At 36.8% G+C, this 22,172-nt stretch overlaps 1 protein-coding gene across 1 annotated transcript in view; it reads left to right on the top strand.

Annotated features, from left to right (window-relative positions):
* LRRC9 (leucine rich repeat containing 9) overlaps positions 1–22,172 on the top strand; it is a 64,864-nt gene that overhangs the window by 31,129 nt on the left and 11,563 nt on the right. Inside the window, 12 exon segments of the mRNA XM_032235910.1 lie at positions 883–1,008; positions 1,674–1,805; positions 2,778–2,955; positions 4,203–4,423; positions 5,345–5,467; positions 6,425–6,555; positions 8,162–8,270; positions 10,230–10,369; positions 12,496–12,632; positions 14,622–14,839; positions 16,159–16,227; positions 18,070–18,195. Of these exon segments, the coding sequence (XP_032091801.1) occupies positions 883–1,008; positions 1,674–1,805; positions 2,778–2,955; positions 4,203–4,423; positions 5,345–5,467; positions 6,425–6,555; positions 8,162–8,270; positions 10,230–10,369; positions 12,496–12,632; positions 14,622–14,839; positions 16,159–16,227; positions 18,070–18,195 (1,710 nt within the window).

Raw genomic sequence — 22,172 nt, 5'->3', positions numbered from 1 at the left:
CGGTGCTGAGAAGGTTCGCCAACATTGATATAGACAAAGGCGCATAACACCCCCCCCCAAAAACATTAAAATGACCAGAGTTCCACAAACTGTAACTTGAAGTCTGGGAAAAGAGTCAGGTCATAAGAAGCGTCAGGAAAAATTGAAGCATTAGAGTCACATGTATCTCAGGATGGGAGGATAGGGGTTGTGGCTGTAAACAGAAAATTGCTTCCTTGATGTGACAAGGTAAATCTTCACATTTTCATGAATACAATCATTTGTGGGTCTACTGCCTATTACTCTTCTAGAAGAACAATTGTCTTAAAAAGTCTTCTACAGTTAGAAACATGCAATGCATGATAATAAAGCAGAGGATTTGTACTCAGCAATCAAGGCAATCAGTAGCTCTTTAAAAGAAGCTTAATGTTATCTGTTTCCATAAAATGCAGGTTTGAGCAGATGACACATGCAGCACTCTATCCCTTTGTTGGTAATTTTAAGATACAGAATTTTGTCCTGTTTAAAATAATATAAGACTAAAATAGATGTATCAGGCAATGAATGTTTCAGCTCCATCCATTTCTAAAGACAGAAGAATTTTAAATGTGTGTTTCCAGAAGTTATTTTTCTAATAAAAACAACAAAGTCATTCGAACTAGTGTGACATGGAATTAAGTTAGAACTGGAATCTGAAATCAAAACAAACAATATTGGTGTTAATAAGGGAAGACTGTTGGAAAGATTTTGGTGTAAGCAGAACCAGAGAGCAGTAGGGTGAGAGAAGGAAAGAGAAGCAAGCTGTGGAAGCAGCCTGAAGCTGATTACTCCAGGCAGAGGTGATCATTGAAGAGTTTGAAATTAGAGCACAGCATCCCATTCCCTGTTTTTCTTCTCCCAAAGCCAGCCTCTGTGCGCCTGAGCGTGATTGGTCAGTTGAGAGCTCTGAGACACCTTGATGGAATTTTGATTACTGGGGAAGAGGCAGCAGCTGCTATCCAATATATAACAGACTCCAAAATTACCGAGGTTTGAGGGTTCTTTGTTTCTTAAAATGATAAGTGCACATTGCTTACAACATTATAGCAAATTGAAATCTAGTTTTAAGTGTCATCATGGTTACTGCTGTTTTTAAAACTGCAAGGTTTTTAATGACATCCTGGAAAACATAATGTAATCTGCCTTGAGCTTTATGAACTGGAGTAGCACTTAGCTGGCATATTTTTCTCAGTATTATTTGAAAGAATATGTTTGAATTGCTCATGGCATAATTCTATAGCTGACTCAGTTATTTTACACTTCAACATTGTGTAATTGTTTTCTAAGAATATTAATCTTTATGGACATTTAAGACATTTTGGAATCAATTATTCACAAAAATAACAACCCATTTCAGAAAATTATTCCCTTTTAGTGTCTGTACATAGGGGCCACCATTTGTAATCTCAGAACTGTGGGATACATAACTAGAAAGCAGCAAAAACCCTTTGAAATAAAGGAAGATGTGGTTGGTGGAGAATTTTATTATGCCTCACAGATAGAACTAAAGGCAGAGTTAACAGTGTATGTAATAACTCTGCTTTAGTGCAAAAATGCCACTGGAAATTACTAAATTGTATAATCTTGTAATTGAAATGTGCAACATATGCTTTTATTTTAATGTACCATTTAATCTGGTTGTGTTTATTCTCCAGATGTCTCTGATAGAGTATTCTCGGACAGATCAGGAGAAGCTGCATATCCTTAGTGTCTTGCCATATGCCAAAATCTTGAGTCAGATAAGCAATAACAAAGTGGATGTATGTCAGAACAACTGGCATTCTAGTGTAAGGAGTGTGGAGGGGAAATGGGAACTCCACTACACAATGCTTCACTTTGGTTAATATTCCAGTCCCTCCTACTTCTTTTTCCCAATTTCTATTAAATGGAATAATTTTACACTCACACTATATTATCTTTTGGCAGGATGCCACATCTTTTGCTCTTGTGTTCACTTACTAAATTTGCTCCTTTACTTGTAATTTTACTTCTTTGTGTAATACACCTATGTCCCTCACTTCTTCCCTCCCAAAAACTCCAGCAAAGTGCACATGTGTTATCCACTTTTACTCTCATAATAGCCTTCTGAGATAAATTTAGGCTGAAAACTTTTTGACTAACCCAGGGTCTTTCTTAGCCAATGCCCAACAATTCAATGATTATATTACATTGGTTGATTCTTGGTCTGCTGCAGAGGTGGTATTCAGCAGGTTCTGAGCAGTTCTGGAGAACCAGTAGAGGAAATTTTTAGTAATTCAGAGAACCGGTAAATACCACCTCTGACTGGCCCCACCCCCAACTGTTCCTTGCCTCCTGAGTCCCAGTTGATCAGGAGGGAATGGGGATTTTGCAGTAACCTTCCCCTGGAGTGGGGAGGGAATGGAGATTTTACAGTATATTTCCCCTGGCCTGCCCACCATGCCACACCCACCATGCCACACCCACCAAGCCACATCCACAGAACCAGTAATGAAATTTTTTTGAATCCCACAACCGGTCTGCGGTACTCTAACTTCTTGGAAACCCAGGGAGAAGTTGGTGTCAAAAATAGGATGAATGTGAGATGAAAGGAACTAATATAGAAGGCAGACTGGTACAAAATGGCTGCAATGAAGTGATCAGAGAGAAGGGGATATGGCATACCATCTAACACTTCCAAAGCACTTCCCATCCCAGTTTCCCTTACATTATAGTTGCTATTATAGCCACTTAACGTTTGTTACAGAGAGCGTTGTGTGTGGCTCTTTTTTCCCAAACAGATTACTGTATTAGATCTGGATGGACAGCATCTCTGCAAAATCAGTGGGTTAGAACAGTTAGAGAATTTGCGATGGGCATCATTCAGCAACAATAATCTGACTAAAATAGAAGGTTTAGATCATTGCCTTAATCTGGAGGAACTCACATTAGATGGAAACTGCATTATAAACCTTGAAGGTAATATATTTCTGTTTTTAATTTTCTACTGCTGTACTTTGGGAATATGGTAGCTTATACCTGAAAACTTGCACAGCTTTCATTTACATACGTCAATATTTCCATTTCTCCAAAAGACAGTTCTAACCCTGGTCTGTGCATTTTTTGTTTGAACTATATGCTATCTTGCTTTGACAGCTGGGGGTGGGTTGGGGATGGCATCTGAAGCATACTGTAACTGGTGTCATTTTGAAAAGTGGTATCCAACAACTTAAGCTGATATGAAATGTAGCAAGACTACTAGACAGTTTATTTTATGCATTTTCCTTCACATGAAACTTGAGGGAGGCTTCCACTCTTCTTATTTGGAGCTTGCCAGTGCGATATAATCATATTAAGATGGAGCAAGGAACAAATACCATACAAGAGCTTTCTATGCAGGACACAGAATATTTTCAGTGGCTGCACAGAGATGATGAAGTTTCTTGCCACCAGAACAGGATTAAGAACTTTCATTCAATTTAGGTTTAAAGTAACAGTTCTTGAGTGGAATACCAGGGATTATCTGCAAAAGGGGGTACAGGAGCATGAAATGATGTTTAAATATATAGCAAATTAAAATTAAACTATTAAATTGTAAGGCACATATACTTACAATGATTGCTATCCTCTCAACTTCTGTTGATTTGCATACTCAAAACTAAGGCACATCTGAGAAAAAAAGGATCTCTCATACACCTGATTTCCCATGAATATGTATTCATCTCATATATAGAGGAGGAGGAAAAGGTAAAGGGAATGTGGAGATGAGATAATGGAGTTAATTAGAAGGTGGTTTGCTCATAGTTCATAAATCACAAATTTGTCTTGTGCTGTTGCAACTCTTGTGATTCACATATTACAGAATTTCCACTGGGTCGCAATATTTTTGCCTTATTTTGCCTGGCATTTTGGCTTCAGGAAGTTTCATTGACTGATTCTTTTTATTGGCTGTGTTATTGCATTTTATTTTGCTTCTTGTTTTTGTGTGTTTGTGTGTGAGAGAGAACTTTTTATATTTTTTTGATATAGGCAACTTAAAGGTGTTTGGATGCAACTATATCCTGTAAATAAAAGTAGACTATAAGCGTTTGCTTGCGATAATTAGTTAGAGAAGGTGAATTGTAGATCAAAATCATTCCTTGTCTACCAGTTCCCTACCTGCTTTGATGCTGTTCTCTTGCTGTTTCCTATCTGTTCAGAAGGTTTTGTTCTTTTCCTTTTACCAGGTATTTCAAAACTCTCCAAACTCATGCGACTGAGTGCCAACAACAACCACCTCACCAGCTTGGAGAGAAATGTCTTTGATAACCTGTCGCACCTCCATTACCTTTCTCTTGAAAACAACCGGATCACGTCACTAGGAGGTTTACAAAAGGCCTATGCACTCATTGAACTCTACATAAGCAACAACTATGTGTCCTCCAACCAAGAAATATATCAGTTAAAGGTAACATTTGTATATTAAAGTAAAGATGTTGCTCCTTTAACCTATGGACAAAAATCATCACAGTGACAGGTTCTAATTTGCTTATTCTTACCTGCCATCCTATCAATGCGTTACCAGGCAGAATTCAGGGGCAGCATACTGATTGAGAATTAGGAAAATATAGCCTAAATCCATCTAAGTGCATGAAAGGCTGATATGGCCTAAAACGTAGCTGTGAAGTAAGAAAAATAAAGTCTTATGGGTTGAGCAGTTATTATTTAACAAATAACAGTTCATTAGGTATGATGTTAACATAGCATACTTGCATTAAAGTTCAAAACCGCTCTAGCCCAATTTTTATTGAGATACAAGGTGACATTTTTCCTCATCCACTTTTTCCCTTAATATTTTTCCTTTTGCACTTTTTTACCTCTTAATCAAAAAGAAAAAAAATAGAAGACATCAATTTCAGTTCTCTATAGAGGTGTGTTGGCAAAATATTTAAATATAATAATTCCCAAAAAAATTCCAAATATAGTTCAGTATTCATTTCTTACTCCTTTTTAAATATTATCAAAGCACTAATAGTAGATGGCAGCAATGATTACATTGTAATAAAAATATGGTAACAAACCATGTTTGTAGAGAAAGTATTCTCATCAGAATTCAATGTTTTTACTAGCAATGCAGATTGTTTCCTAAGTAAGCAGCTTTGGTCTGTGTAGATGCCAAGGAGATATTAACCATTTCTACTTAAAACACAAATTCCCTTAAAACATTTTGAGGCATAAAATGTATGAGAATTCCATATAAACTCTTTTACTGCAAACAGTAATCCTTATTACATTCATGTTTTGTAATCCACTTCAAAAGCATTATCTTAAGATTCTCCCTTTTCTTTAATTGCACAATTAATATAAAGTTAATTTATTTGCTTCCTAGGGGTTAAATAATCTAGCTATCCTGGACTTTTATGGAAATTTGATTGTTTGGAAGCAAGAAAACTACCGCCTTTTTGTCATTTTTCATATTCCTTCTCTGAAAGCCTTGGACGGTGTTGCTGTGGTAAGTTTCAAATGCCTAGTTTGAAAGAGAAAAACAAGGGGGCGAATGAGAAGACAGACAGGCAGACATGAATAAATGTATATATATTCTCCAACAATCACAACCGTAATAACGTACAACCAGTTTTCTGGTTCCAATTGTGGTTGTAAATTTATTACTGATAAATTTACAATACCTTGGTAGACTGCTTACTAAAAATGAGAAAGCAGAGAGTTGTTAAGATATGCAAATGCTGGTAGAAAGATTGAGTGAGATGTATGTTAAAAAGGATGAAGATTTGTTGAAATGAACAAAAAAAATCATTTCTGTCCACGTTGTTTCATGGAAATGAGACGAGGGATTTCTAGAGAAGCAGTATAGAATAGTAAATGGAATGGAATGGGGATAGGGTGCTTAAGAAGTGCTCATAGGTAAAATAAGATGAGAGGAGAACATGAATGAATAGATGCTGGCTAAAACTGGTTTCAGTACAAAGATAAATGACCAGAATGAAGAAGGTACTGTATGCTGAGGTGGTATAGTCAAATAAAGAAAATGAGGATGATTTAATTGCATAATGAAATGAAGGAATACTGAATAGGTCCACAGGAGGAGGAAGTCCAGTAAACAAATGGTTGAATGGAGTTGATGAGATTCTGAAAAAAGACAGGTAATTATGGAAGAGAAATCAGAGTATGATGGATTATATGCATGGAGTGGAAGTTAAAACTGTGGAGAATTGTGTGAGTCATGTTCATCCCAGTTTTGAAGAGCATCTCCTTAACTCCATTATTCAAGTCATTAATAAAAATCTTGGACAATGCAAAACCCAACACAGAGCCTAATGACATGGTATCCCAATAAATATTTCCTTCCACCTGAAGTGAAGCCATTAATCATAATTCCTTGGGGGTTGTAATTTAGTCATATTTAATACATATATTTTCAGCTTATATTTTAAAATACTGTTAAATATAGGAAACAACTGAAATAGAAAATGCGAAAGATCAGTTTGGTGGCAAACTTAATGCTGATATGGTGGCAGAAAGACTGGGCCATTCAAACTTCAGCAAAATGCAAGAATTAAACTGGACAGCCTCTTTGATCAGGTGAATTGCTTTCAGATATTAAAGTGAAAAGAACTTTACAGTGATTCATCTTTCTGTACCATCAGTTCCTATTTTATACTAATTTGATGTTTAATTATTGCATTTGATCCTGCTATCCTACAGGAAATGTAGGTGGTTCTCTTTTCTTACTAACACCTTTAACCTATGAGATTAAAATTAGATTGAGAAATAGGAACATGTGTCAGCCATATATTAAGATGGGGCTGAGATGTCAACTAAGTTTTAAAAAGTACCTTACTGCTAATACTTACTTGTTCTACTATATATTAAAAATTATTTGTGCAACAGTTTCTGAAAGTTTCCAGGAAAACATTTCCACTAACCCAGAGATCGGTTGCTCCGTGTTCGGCCCGGATTGGGCAAACCAGTAGTGGTGGCGGAGGGAGGCTTCTGCACATGCACCAAAGCATCATGTGCGTGAGCACGAGCACATGAGCGAAACGGTAGTAAAAAAATGGAAACCCACCACTGCACTAACCAGCTGCTTGAGGTTGTGTTTTATTTTTTGGAAGAACTTGGACAAACAGGAGCTGAATCCCTATTCTTCCTCTTTTCATGATCCCTTGATACTGCTGCCTAAATTCACATCTGCACAAAGCAGCACAATCATTGTGAATAAATACCCAGGCTGCTGTGATAAGTAGGAGGCCTTGGAGTGTTTTCTATGAGCTACAGTTTCCTTGAAGCCAGGTCTGTTCTAAATTCCCTAGATGCGTTTGAAAATATTGAGTATTCTATTCGCGCCATCAAAAATTGCTAGCAAGGTATGAAGGAGGAATTAGCCCCCTTTGTTGTGCTAGTATTTGATGCAATCAGTCGTTAATTGATGTATGAACATAGAAACCTGCTCTGTGACATACAACTTCAGTTATTGGTCCATCTAATTTAGTGTTCTTTGCACCAAAGGTTGGGAACCTGGGGAAAAATATTTTTCTCTTCATGTAATTGTGGGAATGTGGAATTGGGTAATCAGAACTATAGGGATTTTTAGGAAATATTGTACTTTCAAGCAAAATTAATCAATTTTTTGCTGTGCATTGAAAAGCTATTTTTTAACAGTTAGAACAATTAATCAGTGGAATGATTTTCCTCCAGAAGTTGAGGGTGCTCCAAAACTGGAGGTTTTAAGAAGAGATGGGACAACCATTTGCCTGAAATGGTATAGGGTTTCCTGCTTGAGCAGAGGTTGGACTAGGAGATCTCCAAGGTCCCTTCCAATTCTGTCATTTTATTTCCTATTTAAAAATTGCCACCCCCACACTGCTTCAGAAGGAGTTGAAATTATCACAGATGCTTACAGTACAGGCTTTGCATGCAGAGGATTCCAAAATATCCAGATGTATAACTGTACTAATGTGATCTGCTTGGAACCTGCAGCATTCCTACCAGTGAAGTTAAACAATTCTAGATTGGATAAGCAAATAACTGCAATGGCAGAAGGTGTTTTCTTTAATCTTAATGCATTTGATCTGCAAAGAAGGAAATAAAAAGTTTCTATATGTGCTCCTCTAAAGTGTGCCTCAGAAAAAGCATTATGTTTAATTTATCACCTCTTTCTCCTAAATGCCTTTTTTGTCTGTCTCAGAATGGTGGATCTTGTGCCAGCAGACCATTTTAAAAACATCACTAGTGTGAATTTACAGAACAATAATCTTACCTCTTTCAGTGGTTTGATCTTCCTACCTAATATTAAGGTGAGTTTCCTATCATGCGTAATATATATTCTTATAGTACTGATCCTGAGATATGTTAGGGCTACTTCATACCACTGTCACAATTATTTCTTCATATTGCTTATTTATTACCTCATTTATTGATTTTCAGCAATATTGCCTATCAAAAATATTTACAATTAAGTGCCACAAAAATACTGGGAATATATTGAAATTATCACAGTACTTGCTTCAAGCTTCTTCTAAAGAGAAGTGAGAGGACACTGTAGATAGACTCAGGAATAAGCTCTTGTCTAAATTTTTAGTATACATACAGCATCCATTCAATTATCTATATTTTTTATCCTAAGTATGAGAGACGACATCTAGATGTGCATGAATTTAATATCACTGAACTGGGTAGTTCTTCCACTATTGGCAATGGTAAACAGTAAGCCGTTTTTGGTCAATACAATTTTGTATTTTTAAATATTTTAAATGCTTTTACTTGTTGTGAGCCGCCCAGAGTCCCTAGGGAGTGGGCGGCATACAAATCCTATTAAAGTTAAAGTTAAAGTATATTCATTATTAGCATTTTAAAGATTTTAGCCAAGTTATATATATGAAAATGATGTATTTGAGGCAGTCTTTTTTTCAAAGTTAGCTCAACTTGCTGAAATTCCAACATTAAAGAGGAAATGGAAAATATTCTGATAACATAGGTAAAATAGTATTTCCAAAATTACAGATGTCAGAAAAATTGATTGTTGGTAGGATACTATAGAAAAGACTTTTAGAGTGGGATGTGTTTATGAAAAACATCCAAAGTGATCAATAAAACCTTTATTGGTTTTATTGGCATAAAAAAAGATATAATCTTCTCACGTTCTCACTTTGTCTCACTCATTATTTTACTAAAGATATAAAAAGATAAATGAAGGCTGTCTCTGAAAGTTGGCTTAGTTGAAGCTGTTCCTTCTAGAAAGTGTAATATGATTAGTTATTTTGCCTAAAACACCAGAATGCCCAACTATGTGGAGAAAAATTTCTAGGTAGCAAGAATATTAAACTTCTGCTGCTGTGTTATATCATATACATTGAAAAAAGAAATTTAAAATAAAATACAATATAGTCTTATTATTGTTTACCAGAACTACAAATAGGCCACAGATAGGCACAATTAATTATATTGATTTTCTGTTCTTCCTGTGGTAAAAATAGAGTTCTTTAATTTTGAGTTCTCATGTGAAACTCCCCTCCAAGCAACATTCACAGGGCTATCTCTTATTCTCTTCAGTAATAAAACTCTCCCATCATTAACTAGTCCTTTAGGCTTTCTAGAAGCAAATTATGTATGATGGAGATACATTAGCACAGATTTTATCTCTTAGACACTCTGGTAGGAATGTATTTGTGTCATTTTCATCATTATAAAGCATAATACTGCTCATCCTAAGATGTATTCTAAAATTAAATTCTATAAAGATTGTAAAGGGTTTTGTTATCTGAATATTAAAACTATCAGGTTTCCCAGGATAGTAGTAAACTAGGCTAAAACACCCAAAGAAATTTAGATCCAATGGCTAAGAACTAATTTTTTATTCTAATTTGGGGAAAAGTAGGCATTATAAAAAAAAATAGCAATCACTGAACGAGTTCAAGGCTGGTAGAGAATTCATATAGCCACCTATATCAATTGGGTGTTCTCTTTTTCCATACCTTCTCTTGTGTAATGAAATCGTTGCATTTTCTCACACATGCTAGTTAGTGACTGTTGCATGTTTATATTTGCGCTATGAGGATCCTTTGTCACTCCTGCTCTTCCTAGCATGCTAATTGGGGAAGAGTGTATTTGAAGTAGCCACTGCATATTTAATCAGGGCAGAAATATAAGTCATCATTATTATCTTTAGTACTCTAAGTTTCCACATACAGTAGTTAATTGCTAGCCCTACTGCTTATTATCTAAACTGAGAAGAATTAATCCCATTTTTCATGCAGGTTCTCTGCCTCAATTACAATCACATTGAGTCCGTTCTCCCTAGACAAAAGCCTGCCAATCACTTAACAAACAGACAGTTGCTACATCAGAAAGTGATGTCCAGTGGATATGGACAGCAAGGTTCTTCAAAAAGCAGCAGGTACACAGCCTTATTATCAGTAACAAAAAGAAGAGGCAGTTACTTGGAGAGAAGTGAACTCTACCTGGAAGTGGAACTAATCTCCAAGTAAAGCATTTTCCTTCTAGGGTCAATTCTGGGAGAAAAACCATGTTGTGAGTTTGTAACAGGAAATTGCTGAGCATAGAATTGGTTAACCGGTCATCCATGAACACATGTTCAATCCCATCTATGTCTTGAGTAATATTTTGCATTTTACCTTAACTATTTGCTCAAAGGAGGTCTGGGTGATCCATAAGCCATGTGCCAAAACTGTTTTGAGCTCAAAACACTTCCCCTTAATTGAAGCAGTCTGTTTTGAATGTGAAATGGGTTTTCAAACTCAGAATGGGATGTCTCAAATTCAAGCCACTTAAGTAAAGTTTGAAAATTGCTAATTGACTTAAAATTTTCATGGTTGGCAGGATGCCGCTGGCTTGACATTACTACTGTACATCTCATTTATTTCTTTTTGAATTAATTGATAATTCATGCTGACTTAATGTTTAATGTATTCCTTAATGTTTAAACAAAGTATTAAGTAGATTTTTATTTGAGAAATAAAATAATATCCTGTCAGTATTTAGTTCATTGCTATGTGGATCACATCTCCAATAAATAAGCAATTGCTGTGATTTCTGTTTTGTTTATATTTACCTGCAATTCATTTGCCTGGAAAAGAGTCTGGCAAATTGTTGCTAGCTATAGATATTTGAATATGTTTTCTGATCAATGAACTGTTGATGAAATTGAAAGAAGTAGTAGTAGTAGTATGGTAGTAGTACCACCAGTAGTAGTGATCTTATTTGTTATTTAGCATGTGATTATAATTAGGTGCAGTACAAATATAAAATCATAAATACTATAACCTGGCAATACATTACAGTATCACGGTAAAAATGATTCTCTAAACGAAAATACCTATCACATATAATAACTTATGCACAGCATATGCACATTCAATTAAAAGATGGGGTTTTTTTAAGAAACAATGTAATAATCAGGGTCCCAAGGAAAGCAGTTTTATTCCTATTTTATGCTTATGGCCAAGGATAATTAGAGAGGATAGAAGAAATGGCCTTGAGGGACAGAAGAAAGAGCTGCTACTAAGACAATCATCAGATAAAAAAGAACTGAATGCAGGGCAGGAAGGTAAGCTGAGTAAATTGCTCAGACAAGACTTTCCCCACTTCTCATGAAGATAAATGGGAGTGTATGCATTTAAACTTGCAAGGTTTTCCTGACAATTAGAACAATTAATTAGTGGAACAACTTGCCTCCAGAAGTTGTGAATGCTCCAACACTGGAAGTTTTAAAGAAGATGTTGGATATCCATTTGTCTGTAGTGGTGAAGGGTTTCCTGCCTAAGAAGGGGGTTGGACTGGAAGACCTCCAAGGTCCCTTCCAACTCTGTTATTCTATTCTATTCTATTCTATTCTATTCTATTCTATTCTATTCAAGGTTCTGTTACTAGAAAAAGTAGTACTGACATACAGTACATGATATTGGATTCCTAGTTTGATCTACCTTGAACGGCTGACATAATTTAGTGGCCATTGATTCCAAAGAGCCAAGCTAGGTAAGAAAAGACTCTTAATTGTGACATGGCTATTCTAGTTAAGTAGGAGAACCAATTGATCCTGGCTCAGTAATAAAATAAATATCATTGTAGGTTATTACATGTCTCATTGCCAGCCTTTCAATCTACTGGATGTGCTAATATCCAGGACATCATATGTCAACAACAGCTTTTATACTGGCATCTTTCAGAAATTCTCAGCCCAGAACATATGGCTGGACATATTGCCAAAATATTGCTAAGAGATCATCATCATAAACCTTTTTATAAAACTTAAAACGTAATTTATACTATTCCCATTTTCTTTTCTATTTCCTTAAGGGGGGGAAATGGATTTCCACATCATTGCTTAAAGTTCATGTTTAGATTAATGCCTCATTTCCCACAATATAGCAGGATGTATTTTCCATACAATTTTTCAATACAATATTTCAAAAGCCCAGCACAGGTCCTGAAAACCGTTGCAGAATTTTATTTCCACGTTCTGTTTTTACTAAGCTATTCTTTCTGACTCTGTTTTTATTTTAGGGATGCTGGAGTCAATGAAAGCTTGTCTCCAATAATGGAGAGTTTAGAAGTTCTCCACTTGGGCTATAATGGAATTACAAATTTGGTGTTGTTACAGATTAGTAGGCTAAAGAATCTGAAGTTTTTGTTTTTACAGGGTAAGTAACAATAGCAGCTAGTGCAATATTATTATCATGTATTTTTAGTTTCCTTTTGCAGAAAAATTCTTATAGGGTGGTTCATGGAGCAGAATATCCTGAAAAAGACCATGGCTGTCTAGTACTTTAAAGAAGAACATTATGCTCTGCAACAATATATTTCGAATTCCAAATGAAAATGTGATCCCTAACAGTAATCCCTAAGGAGGATCACCATTAGATCAAATAATAACATGCTTTATAGGCACCATATCCTAAAGCCTATATTACTAATCCAGATAATGTGTTTCATCAGGTAAGTTCCTTTATGATGCTATTATGGCACATAATATCACAAACAGGTTGGGTAGGGGAAAAGCCTATATTACCCCCCCCCCCCTTTCTCCTTTTGGAAAATTAGAAATATCCTCTCAAAGAAACAATATTGGAAATGGGTGGTTTTAGTACTAAATTCAGAAAATACTTCTCCCCAAAACCGTAGTTTTATTTTATGCCAGACTATCTCTGATTTTTAAAAAAATAAGTTTGCAGACCTATTAACATAAGCAAAACCTGTGAATGGAGCAGAGGTGGGTTTCTGCCGGTTTGCCCCAGATTGGGCAAACCTGTAGTGGCGGTGGTGGGTTGCTCCGCCCACCCACCCAGACACTTCTGCGCATGCACGAGCAAACAGATAGTAAAATAAATTGAAACCCATCACTGGAATGAAGGTAAGTTTGGAAAAAGTTCTACCTCTTCTGATCCAACTGAATGTAACATAGAATTTTTATGATCGGATCCCCTGTATTTTTTCCTTTGTCAACAGAGCTTCTGAAGAGTGTTAGTGTATGTGTAGATTTTCTATTAGGATTGAGCCATGAGTCGAGGAACAATTCTTATACTTTGTGCTGATTTCACAGTATGAATTTCTTAAAAGCTGTTCCCTGTGTGGAAAAGCATATTTTCTTCCCCCAGAGCTAATAGCTGATTTGAAGAAGTTGAAGCAGAAACATGGGTGTGAAATGTGCATTAGTGCCTTGATCCTCCTGCACCCTTAAAAAGGATGTCGCAGTCATGGAATTCCTCCTTCATGGAGGAAACTTCGCTGGTTCTATTCTGTAGTGTGAAAAAATATATCTGCTTGGTAGCCTTTGCCTGGGAAAACATTTCAGTTCTTCCTGCCAATATACATTTGGTATGCTTCCACGTGCAAAGGAGATATCACTTTCTTTGTTGATTAATCATTTATTAAATTTATATGGACCCCCACTTTGTAATAATAGAGTCTAGGCAGCTAATGTGATGTAAGAAAAACTCAAACTACAAAATAAAGAATAATATATTGAATTTATTAATTATTAATATTAAAGAAAAGACCAATTTGGAGTAGGATTAAGGCACAAGCTGGAACTGGGAAACCATGAATCCTAGGCACAAAGCTAAATGGATGACCTTGGGCCAATCACTCTTTCAACTCTAGGAAGCAGCCAATGGTAACCACTTAGAAAATCTTACCAAAAACTGCAGGGATTTGTCTAAGCCAGGGTTGTCAAACTCACATTATATTGTCACATGACACATCCCCAGTGGTTTTACCACATTTAACTAATTCAGTGTTATTGTAACTATAGTTTGTTGATTAAATCATAGTTATTATAATAACCTGGATTCAGCATGATAAGTCACCAACTGCTGAGTTCATATGACACACTAACTTTGAAATAAACAAATTATGTAGCCCAATATATTTCACAAAAATATAAGCATGACTCAGTTGCAGATCAAATAAACCACATATTTATTCAGAAATACTTCATAAAAAAGAACATTAAGTACCATGAACAATGGAGATTGCAAGTATCCATTATCAAGACCTGATGTTCAGTGGTATGTTTTGGGCTGAGTGAAGAGGATATAACTATTCTGAGATATTTGTCCTTTTAATTATTTTCAGTTGTCCATTTGTCCATTGCATCTTTTCCCTATCCACTTTTGATTTTGCTGTAACAGGAAATGAAATCAGCCACATTGAAGGGCTCGAAGGCCTGCAGATTTTGCAGGAATTGGTGCTGGATCATAACAAAATTAAAGTTATCGGTGAGAATTCTTTTGCGAGACAGTGCTCTTTGCTGGCTCTTCACCTGGAAGAGAATCGTCTGCGTGAACTCAACAATTTGCTTCCCTTGGGAAAACTACAGAAGCTTTTCCTTGGTCTCAACAGAATTCAGGTACAGTAGGTCCTATACCTCAGTCTTTGCATCCTGAATTCTTCCTAATATATTTAATCTGTAGCTGCTTGAATTTTTGGCCAGCATATCAATTGAGTGAAAATTTTGGAAGCTTTACTCCCAATACATCTGGAAAGCATAAGAATGGAGAAGGTTGACTGAGATAGAAAGTGATGTTTTCTTCATTCCTTTATTGCAAAAGAGAGTGAGTCAGCTAGAAATCATGACAGAAAGGACTATAACAGAAATCAGAATGTGAGCCTGAAAAACAGAAAAAATAATGCACTCTAGATAAAAGATGATACATGGATGCCCCACAAATTGCATCTGGCCCCTGTCTCTTTTGATCCTGATATTGTTTGGAAACAGCACACAAATCTTTGGCACCTCTGGGGTTTCTTTGTTATTTTGGTTGAATTGTTGTATCTTAAAATGCCTTTATCGGTACATTGCTTCTCTAGGATGCATATACCCATATGCCATGTTGTGTGTGGATATATTTTTTACAGAAAATCTATACCCGTGATGGCAAACCTATGGCACATGTGCCAGAGGTGGCACACGGATCCATTTGTTAGGGCATGCGAGGCCTGTGAGTGCTGGCCAGCTAACTTCGGTCTTCTTTTCTTGGCCGTTTTTTGTGCTCTGGAGAGCGAAAAACGGCCCTACAGGCAAGTTCAGGAACAAGGACTTCTAGATTGTCCATAGGGCCATTTTTTGCCCTCCGGAGTCTTCAGGGAAGCCTCCTGAAGGTTCCGGAAGGTGAAAAACTGGCCTATGGGCAAACCGGAAGTCATTGTTCCCAAACTTCCGGGTTGCCCAAGGGCCGTTTTTCACCCTCCAGAGCCTTCAAGGAAGCCTCCAGAGGGCCTCCAGGGGGGCGGGGAGGCTGTTTTTTGTGCCTTCCCCAGGCTCCTAGAAAGCCTCTGGAGCCTAGGGTGAAAAATGGTTCCATCATGGGCCAAAAGCAGGGGAGAGGGCAGGGGTTGCACGTGATACAATTATTAAAGCACCATATCATGCAACCATCACTTAGTGATGGCAATTCTGGCAGTCCCCGTTGTTGTCATTAAGCAAGGATTGCAGGTTCTTAAGTGGGTCTCAGATAGCTTGCAAGCAGGCCAGCAGGCAGGTAGAGCTGGTGATAGCTGCTAGCAGGCAAGAGAGAATGTGTAAGTGGTACCCAAGGTGTGGTGTGAATGTGGTTCTACTGGGGAAGGCTGCACAGTGGTCCACAATGACCACTGAAGGATGGAAGGACCATGAGGATGACCTGTAAAAACATATTGAACAAAATTTATTCTTTATTTTGGGGGCAGGATTTGGTCGAACTTGAAAAACTTGAATATCTTCCTTGTATTAAAGAACTTTCAATATACGGAAATCCAGTGAGTATACTATTTTGTACAGTAATATCGTTACGGTTATTTCATGCCTCTAAATATTCCTAATTTTCCTATTTAGAAAATGCTGCATTGCATGCTTCATTAACATTAAAGCAGCTTTCAGTGTCTACCCACTGGCCATAAACTGTTACGAATTTACTCAAGATATTAAGCGCAATACAGTGGTGGGTTTCTAACCTGTTTCCTAATGGTTCGCTGAATGCGCGCTTCACTCAACATATTCTTGAGAAACCATGTAAATGAGTTGAATTCAAGATGCCAAAACTGTATGGGGAGTCCTCGATTTACAACAGTTCGTTTAGCAACTATTCAAAATTTCAACAGATTGAAAAAAGTGACTTATGACCATTTTTCACCCTTATGATTGTTGCAGCATCCCCATAATCAAATTTCAGGCAGCTGACTTGTATTCATGATGGTTACAGTGTTGCTGGGTCATATGATCACCTTTTTGTTACCACCTGACATGTCAAGTCAATGGGGAAGCCAGATTCACTTAACAACTGTGTTACTAACTTAACCCCTGCGGTGATTCACTTAGCAACTGTGGCAAGAAAGGTCATAAAATGGGGCAAAACCCTCCTAACACCTGTCTCACATAACAACAGAAATTTGAGGGTCAGTTGTGGTCGTAAATCGAGGACTACCTGTAATAGTCTCCAAATGTGAGAACGAAAGAGAAAAAAATGCTTCACTGCCCAGGCACATTAATATGTTTATGTGTAACATATTTCTGGTTGTTGCTTTATTTTTGTTACTTAATGTTGTTTTGTAGTCTGTGGTTTTGAAGTTCTTTTTCTGTATTTTCTGTTTTAATGTTCCACTTTGAAGTGGAAGCATCATTTGAGTATCTTTTTAAGTTGTTTTAAACTTTTTATTGTTAAATTCTTTGTATAGGCTTTAGGTTTACCACTTTATAGATTTCATTCAAATAGAGTATATATACTAAATGAGACATTGCAGAACTTGAAGTCAGATTTCAGAGAGAATGAGGACTACCATTCATTTATTCTTTGTTTGATCCCAAGAGAAGCAGTTGCTTTAAGAAATTGCAAAGAGATCCTGCATTCATGCACTCCATACTTCAAAGCATGTTTCTGGAATTGAATCTGAAGCAGTCACAGCCCCAATAATTCCTATTACTGCTTGATTGCTGTATTCAGTTGTTCATTTATACTGGTTTCAGTAGTTTGAGATAAAAATACGCTCTGAAAGTTGTTTAATTCTATTTTTTAGATTTTTGAGGAATATATTTGGTGAAAAACCAAAGCGGCCGTTTTAAATCTTGTCATCTTCTCTCTTTTCTAATTGCCTTTCTGTTGAACATAACATTGAATTGTGTATGTGTCTCTAGTACTAAGGGGACTCAGTGCTCATTTATTACTCTCTTTACCAATATAGCTTCTCTTTCAAAATAAGAACTGCACAACACATTTAAATTGTATGTGATTTGTTGTTGTTCTTATAAGCATTGCATGGGCGTCTTTTAAAGTTCTAAAAATAGATTGCCTTTTCAAGAATGCTACATCTGACTTTACCCTGTGCTAATGTTAGAGGTGTTAATTTTGTTATATCTGTCTTCACTTTCAACTAAGTCAAGGAATTGAGTTAGACCTTTGGAAAGGATGTGGATATGGAGAACCTGATGCTTTAGTGCAGGGGTGTCAAACTGGCAGCCCACGGGCCACATGCATCATGCACAGGCCACACCCAGCCCAGCTCCGCAAAGGCAAAAAAGTTGCAATACGTCATATGATGCAATAGAGTTTGACACCCGTGCTTTAATGCCTGGATTAACCTTTTGCATCTTTCTTCCTTTCTTAGGTATCACGTAAAATTTCCCATCGCCCCCTCCTTATATTTCGCTTACCTAACCTTCAGGTTTTGGATGGCATAACAGTTAGCCCAGAAGAAAGGGCAAGAGCTGAATTCCATTTGCTAGAACAGCAAGTAAAGCATGGTTATTATAATTAAGTTTGGTTTGGGCTGTTACTATTTTGGGAATGATGAACCAGATTTGATTCTGCTTGTTTAATACTTGCCTTTAGAAAGTTCTATTCCCCTTCCTTTCTTTCTTTCTTTCTTTCTTTCTTTCTTTCTTTCTTTCTTTCTTTCTTTCTTTCTTTCTTTCTTTCTTTCTTTTGGCTTTCCATCCTTCCTTTCTTCATAATTCAGCATACTTTTGACACACAGCATGTGGGTTGCCATCTTTCATCAAGAATTTAAAGCTGGCATCATGACAGATCAGAAATAAGAGTTGCAATTGTCTATTTAACAATACTGCTATCTTAAGCTATCTTACTCCAAAGATTATTGTTACCCCGTGGGCCCCAGTTACCTGCTCAGAAATGATCATCATTATATGCTCATTGACCTGAAATAACATTTTCTGATGAGGCTGGCAAGGTCAACTTATTCCATTTTACTTTCCTGAAGCACTAAATGACTTTGAATGTACACTTGTGACTCACTTTTATTTTGAAGGAATCCATACTTGATGGTACCTTGTCACCTAGAGGCAACCAAGTGAGTCCTGCTGTGCTTCAGAGAAAGCAAATAAAAACAGGGAGTGATTTCCAACAAATATAATTGGTGAAGAGAATTAAAAAGCAAGGGAATGGGGTATAAGGTTAAGAGATTGAATGGGTGAGGATTTGGGAAGCAAAGAAGTAATTTGTTATTTTTTTTGTTTACCTATCTATCTTGTCACATTTGTATACACAACATACATAATAAAACAATACATAAAAATGTTAAAACCAGTTTAAAATAAAACAAAAATTCACAGCAGAAAAGCATGCAGAAAGTACATGAGTAAACCATCATACAACTATGTAATAGCCTCTGTTCTATCTTGGGATAAATTTATCACTTTATATCAGAGGTGGTATTCAGCAGGTTCTGACCAGTTATGAAGAACCAGTGGCGGAAACTTTGAGTAGTTTGGAGAACCGGTAAATACCACCTCTGACTACCCCCACCCCCATTTATTATCTGCCTCCTGAGTACCAGCTGATCCGGAGGGAATGGGGATTTTGCAGCAACCTTCCCCTGGAGTAGGGAGGGAATGGCGATTTTACAGTATCCTTCCCCTGCCACGCCCACCAAACCACACCCACAGAACTGGTAGTAAAAAAAAATGGAATCCCACCACTGCTTTATATGTCCAAATTTTACATTTGATCCGAAATCTCACAATCGTTTAAAAAAATGTGAATATGCCATAACCTGGGTTTAACCACACCTTATTTTTCCCAATAAATAAATCAAGAAGTGTTTGTGTTCCAGTTACATTTTTAGTCCATAATTATGTGCACTTACAGGAATAAGTAGCCTAACACCAGCAAAAGCTTGGTGAATTATAACTTGTAAGGGTTCTTGAGCCATTGATAGTCAGTTGTCCTTGACCTCTTCAGTATCTGGATTAGAGACCATCTCAGAATTCTGTGGATGAATGCCATCTTGTGGCATCATGGAAGAAAGATAGAATGTAAACTTATTCAAACACGTAGAATTATGCATGGCATAATTCTGAGTAATCACTGACCTTGATGATATATATAATTATGGAACTTCTGAAGGGACTTAATGCAGTATCTCTGCTAGAGTTCAAATTGCAAGCTTTCTGTGTTGCAACTTACAAAGGAATTCCACTTGGCTTGTGGTTGGGCCATTTCCTTACTTATAAGAATTTCCACAAGTCTCCACCCCTGGTTTCTTGCTCTGTTTTTCCCACAGCCGCTGACATAGTAACCAATGTACAATGAATTTCACGGCAGCTTTGCAGTTTGTGAACTGCATTTTTTCCACTTTTCTGCTGTAGAAACATATATTGCATAAGGAAAGGTTAGAGATGGGGACAGTCTTAGTGCCTTGTTCAGAAGCCACTTTTGATATATCTTTACTGATTAGCTAAAGGAATCCCGATTTATTCTACAGAACTCATACTAAATTCTCATGTTGGCTTGGTGTTACAGTCAGGACAGTTACAGTCCATTATAAGACTAACTCTGAAGGTTTGGTCATTATTTAAAATGAGAGTGTCTGTATGACAGTTGCCGCTATACCCTGGAGACTTTAGTATCCTTTCCTTTTTTATGAGCCAGCTTTTACATTTTCAGTAAGACAGGTGAAACTGTATTTATAATCCCCAGTTGAATAAGACTGGTAAAATTTCCAGTGGAAATAAAAATCTAGTACTGTTAGTAGCACCTTACAGTTTCTATTATCAAGAGAAGAATTACTTTGAAAATTGGCAAAATGTTTTATTTTTGCATCTTGACTCTTAAGCTGCAGATTTTTTTTCTCCTTGGAATAAAATATGGATCATCTAAGTTTGAATATTTCTTTTGTATTTCAAATTGCTATAGAGAAAAGGATATACCTTTAATAAACTGGGCCTTTGACAGCCTTGATTTGTGATGTCTGACATACATGTCATAGCAGGAAAAATTTATGCCATCTTTCTAAGAAATGAAGCATGTTTCTCTATGTCACTTGAAGATCCAATTCTTCTTAACTCAATTATTGCTTCTTATAAATTAGTATCATTGTATTAATAATAAATTTATTTGCCACACATCTCACAGTAAATGCTCTAATTCTAAACCGAAGTCTGTTTTATAAACTGGATATCACTTAAAAATCAATTATAATACAACATTAGTGCAGCTAGGAATAGAATGCAAAGGCTTCCCACTTATTAGTGAAATATTCTGTTTTTCAAAAAGTTTGAATGCAAATCATCTACTTAGCTATAATAGAACTGAGGTATTTTCTCATTAGTCTGCCACAAGTAGAACAAGTTCCTCAGTTTTCTTTGTGACACTCAAGTTATTTTTCCCTAAGTGCTTGTAGAAAATTAAGAAAGAAAAATCTTATTCTTTTCTTTAAAATAATTTAGTTTTGGCATGAAATATCAAATGAAATTTTACATGGAGAAAAGCAACTAAATAAGCCTCTTATATAATATGTGTTTTATTTGGTGGGCCAGATACTTGAGATATTTTAATAAATAATTTAAAAGAAGGAGAGCTAGTTTGGTCTAGTGGTTTAAGGCACCAAGCTAGAAACCAGAGGACTGTAAATTCTAGTCTTGCCTTAGAATAAAGGTCAGCTGGGTGACTTAGGGCCAGTCACTCTCTCTCATGATATCAGACTTTGATAACCAGTAATCAATTCCTATCAAAACCAAAACAGGCAAACCCTGCATTGGTGAGGAAAACACTAAGAAGAAGAAAAACAACAACAAAAGAACATTACATTTATTTAATAATTCCCCAATCCATTTCATTCTATTTTATGGTTAGCTAATCTCATATGCTTTCTTCCGCTGAGGACTAATAATATACATGTATTCAAGTTATAGTTGTGGGTTCTGTTAGATATCCCCCCCCCGCTGATAGACTGCTAGAGGTTTCCACCAAGGTCCTCTGTTCCGGCCAATGAATCTCATTGGCTAAGAGGTCTGACAGATCCCTTTAAAAGGGGATGCTGCCCGACCATTCCCCAGCTGGATGTTTACTTGACTTGCAATAAAAAGCTGTTGTTACTGAAGCCTTTGTGTGCCTCCTTTACCCGATCTAACACTGGCGACGAAGGTGGGATCTGGTCCCCCTCGTGGGCCAAGGCACCTTCCGGGTATGCCACAAAGAAACCTGCAAAAAACTTCCCGTGATGGTGGTTAGAGATGACCTGCAGAGCCTGTTGGGGCTCGATTAGTTCCAAGCCCTGGGAATGGAAGTGACCAAAGTCAACTCCATGGAGGAGGAGGACGCTGACACCGCCGCTGACGCCACTGAAGCAATTTTAAGGAGTTCGAGGACGTATTTGGCACTGGTCTGGGTGAGTACAAAGAAACCCCCATTTCCTTTAGCTTAGACCCTACAACAGCCCAATTAGGCTAAAGCCCAGGAGAGTACCTTTTG

This window comes from Thamnophis elegans, chromosome 1, assembly GCF_009769535.1.
Source record: "Thamnophis elegans isolate rThaEle1 chromosome 1, rThaEle1.pri, whole genome shotgun sequence".
In the NCBI taxonomy this organism is placed as follows: domain Eukaryota; kingdom Metazoa; phylum Chordata; class Lepidosauria; order Squamata; family Colubridae; genus Thamnophis; species Thamnophis elegans.
Note: the sequence above shows the minus strand (reverse complement) of the source record. Positions and strands in the feature narration are given on the sequence as shown.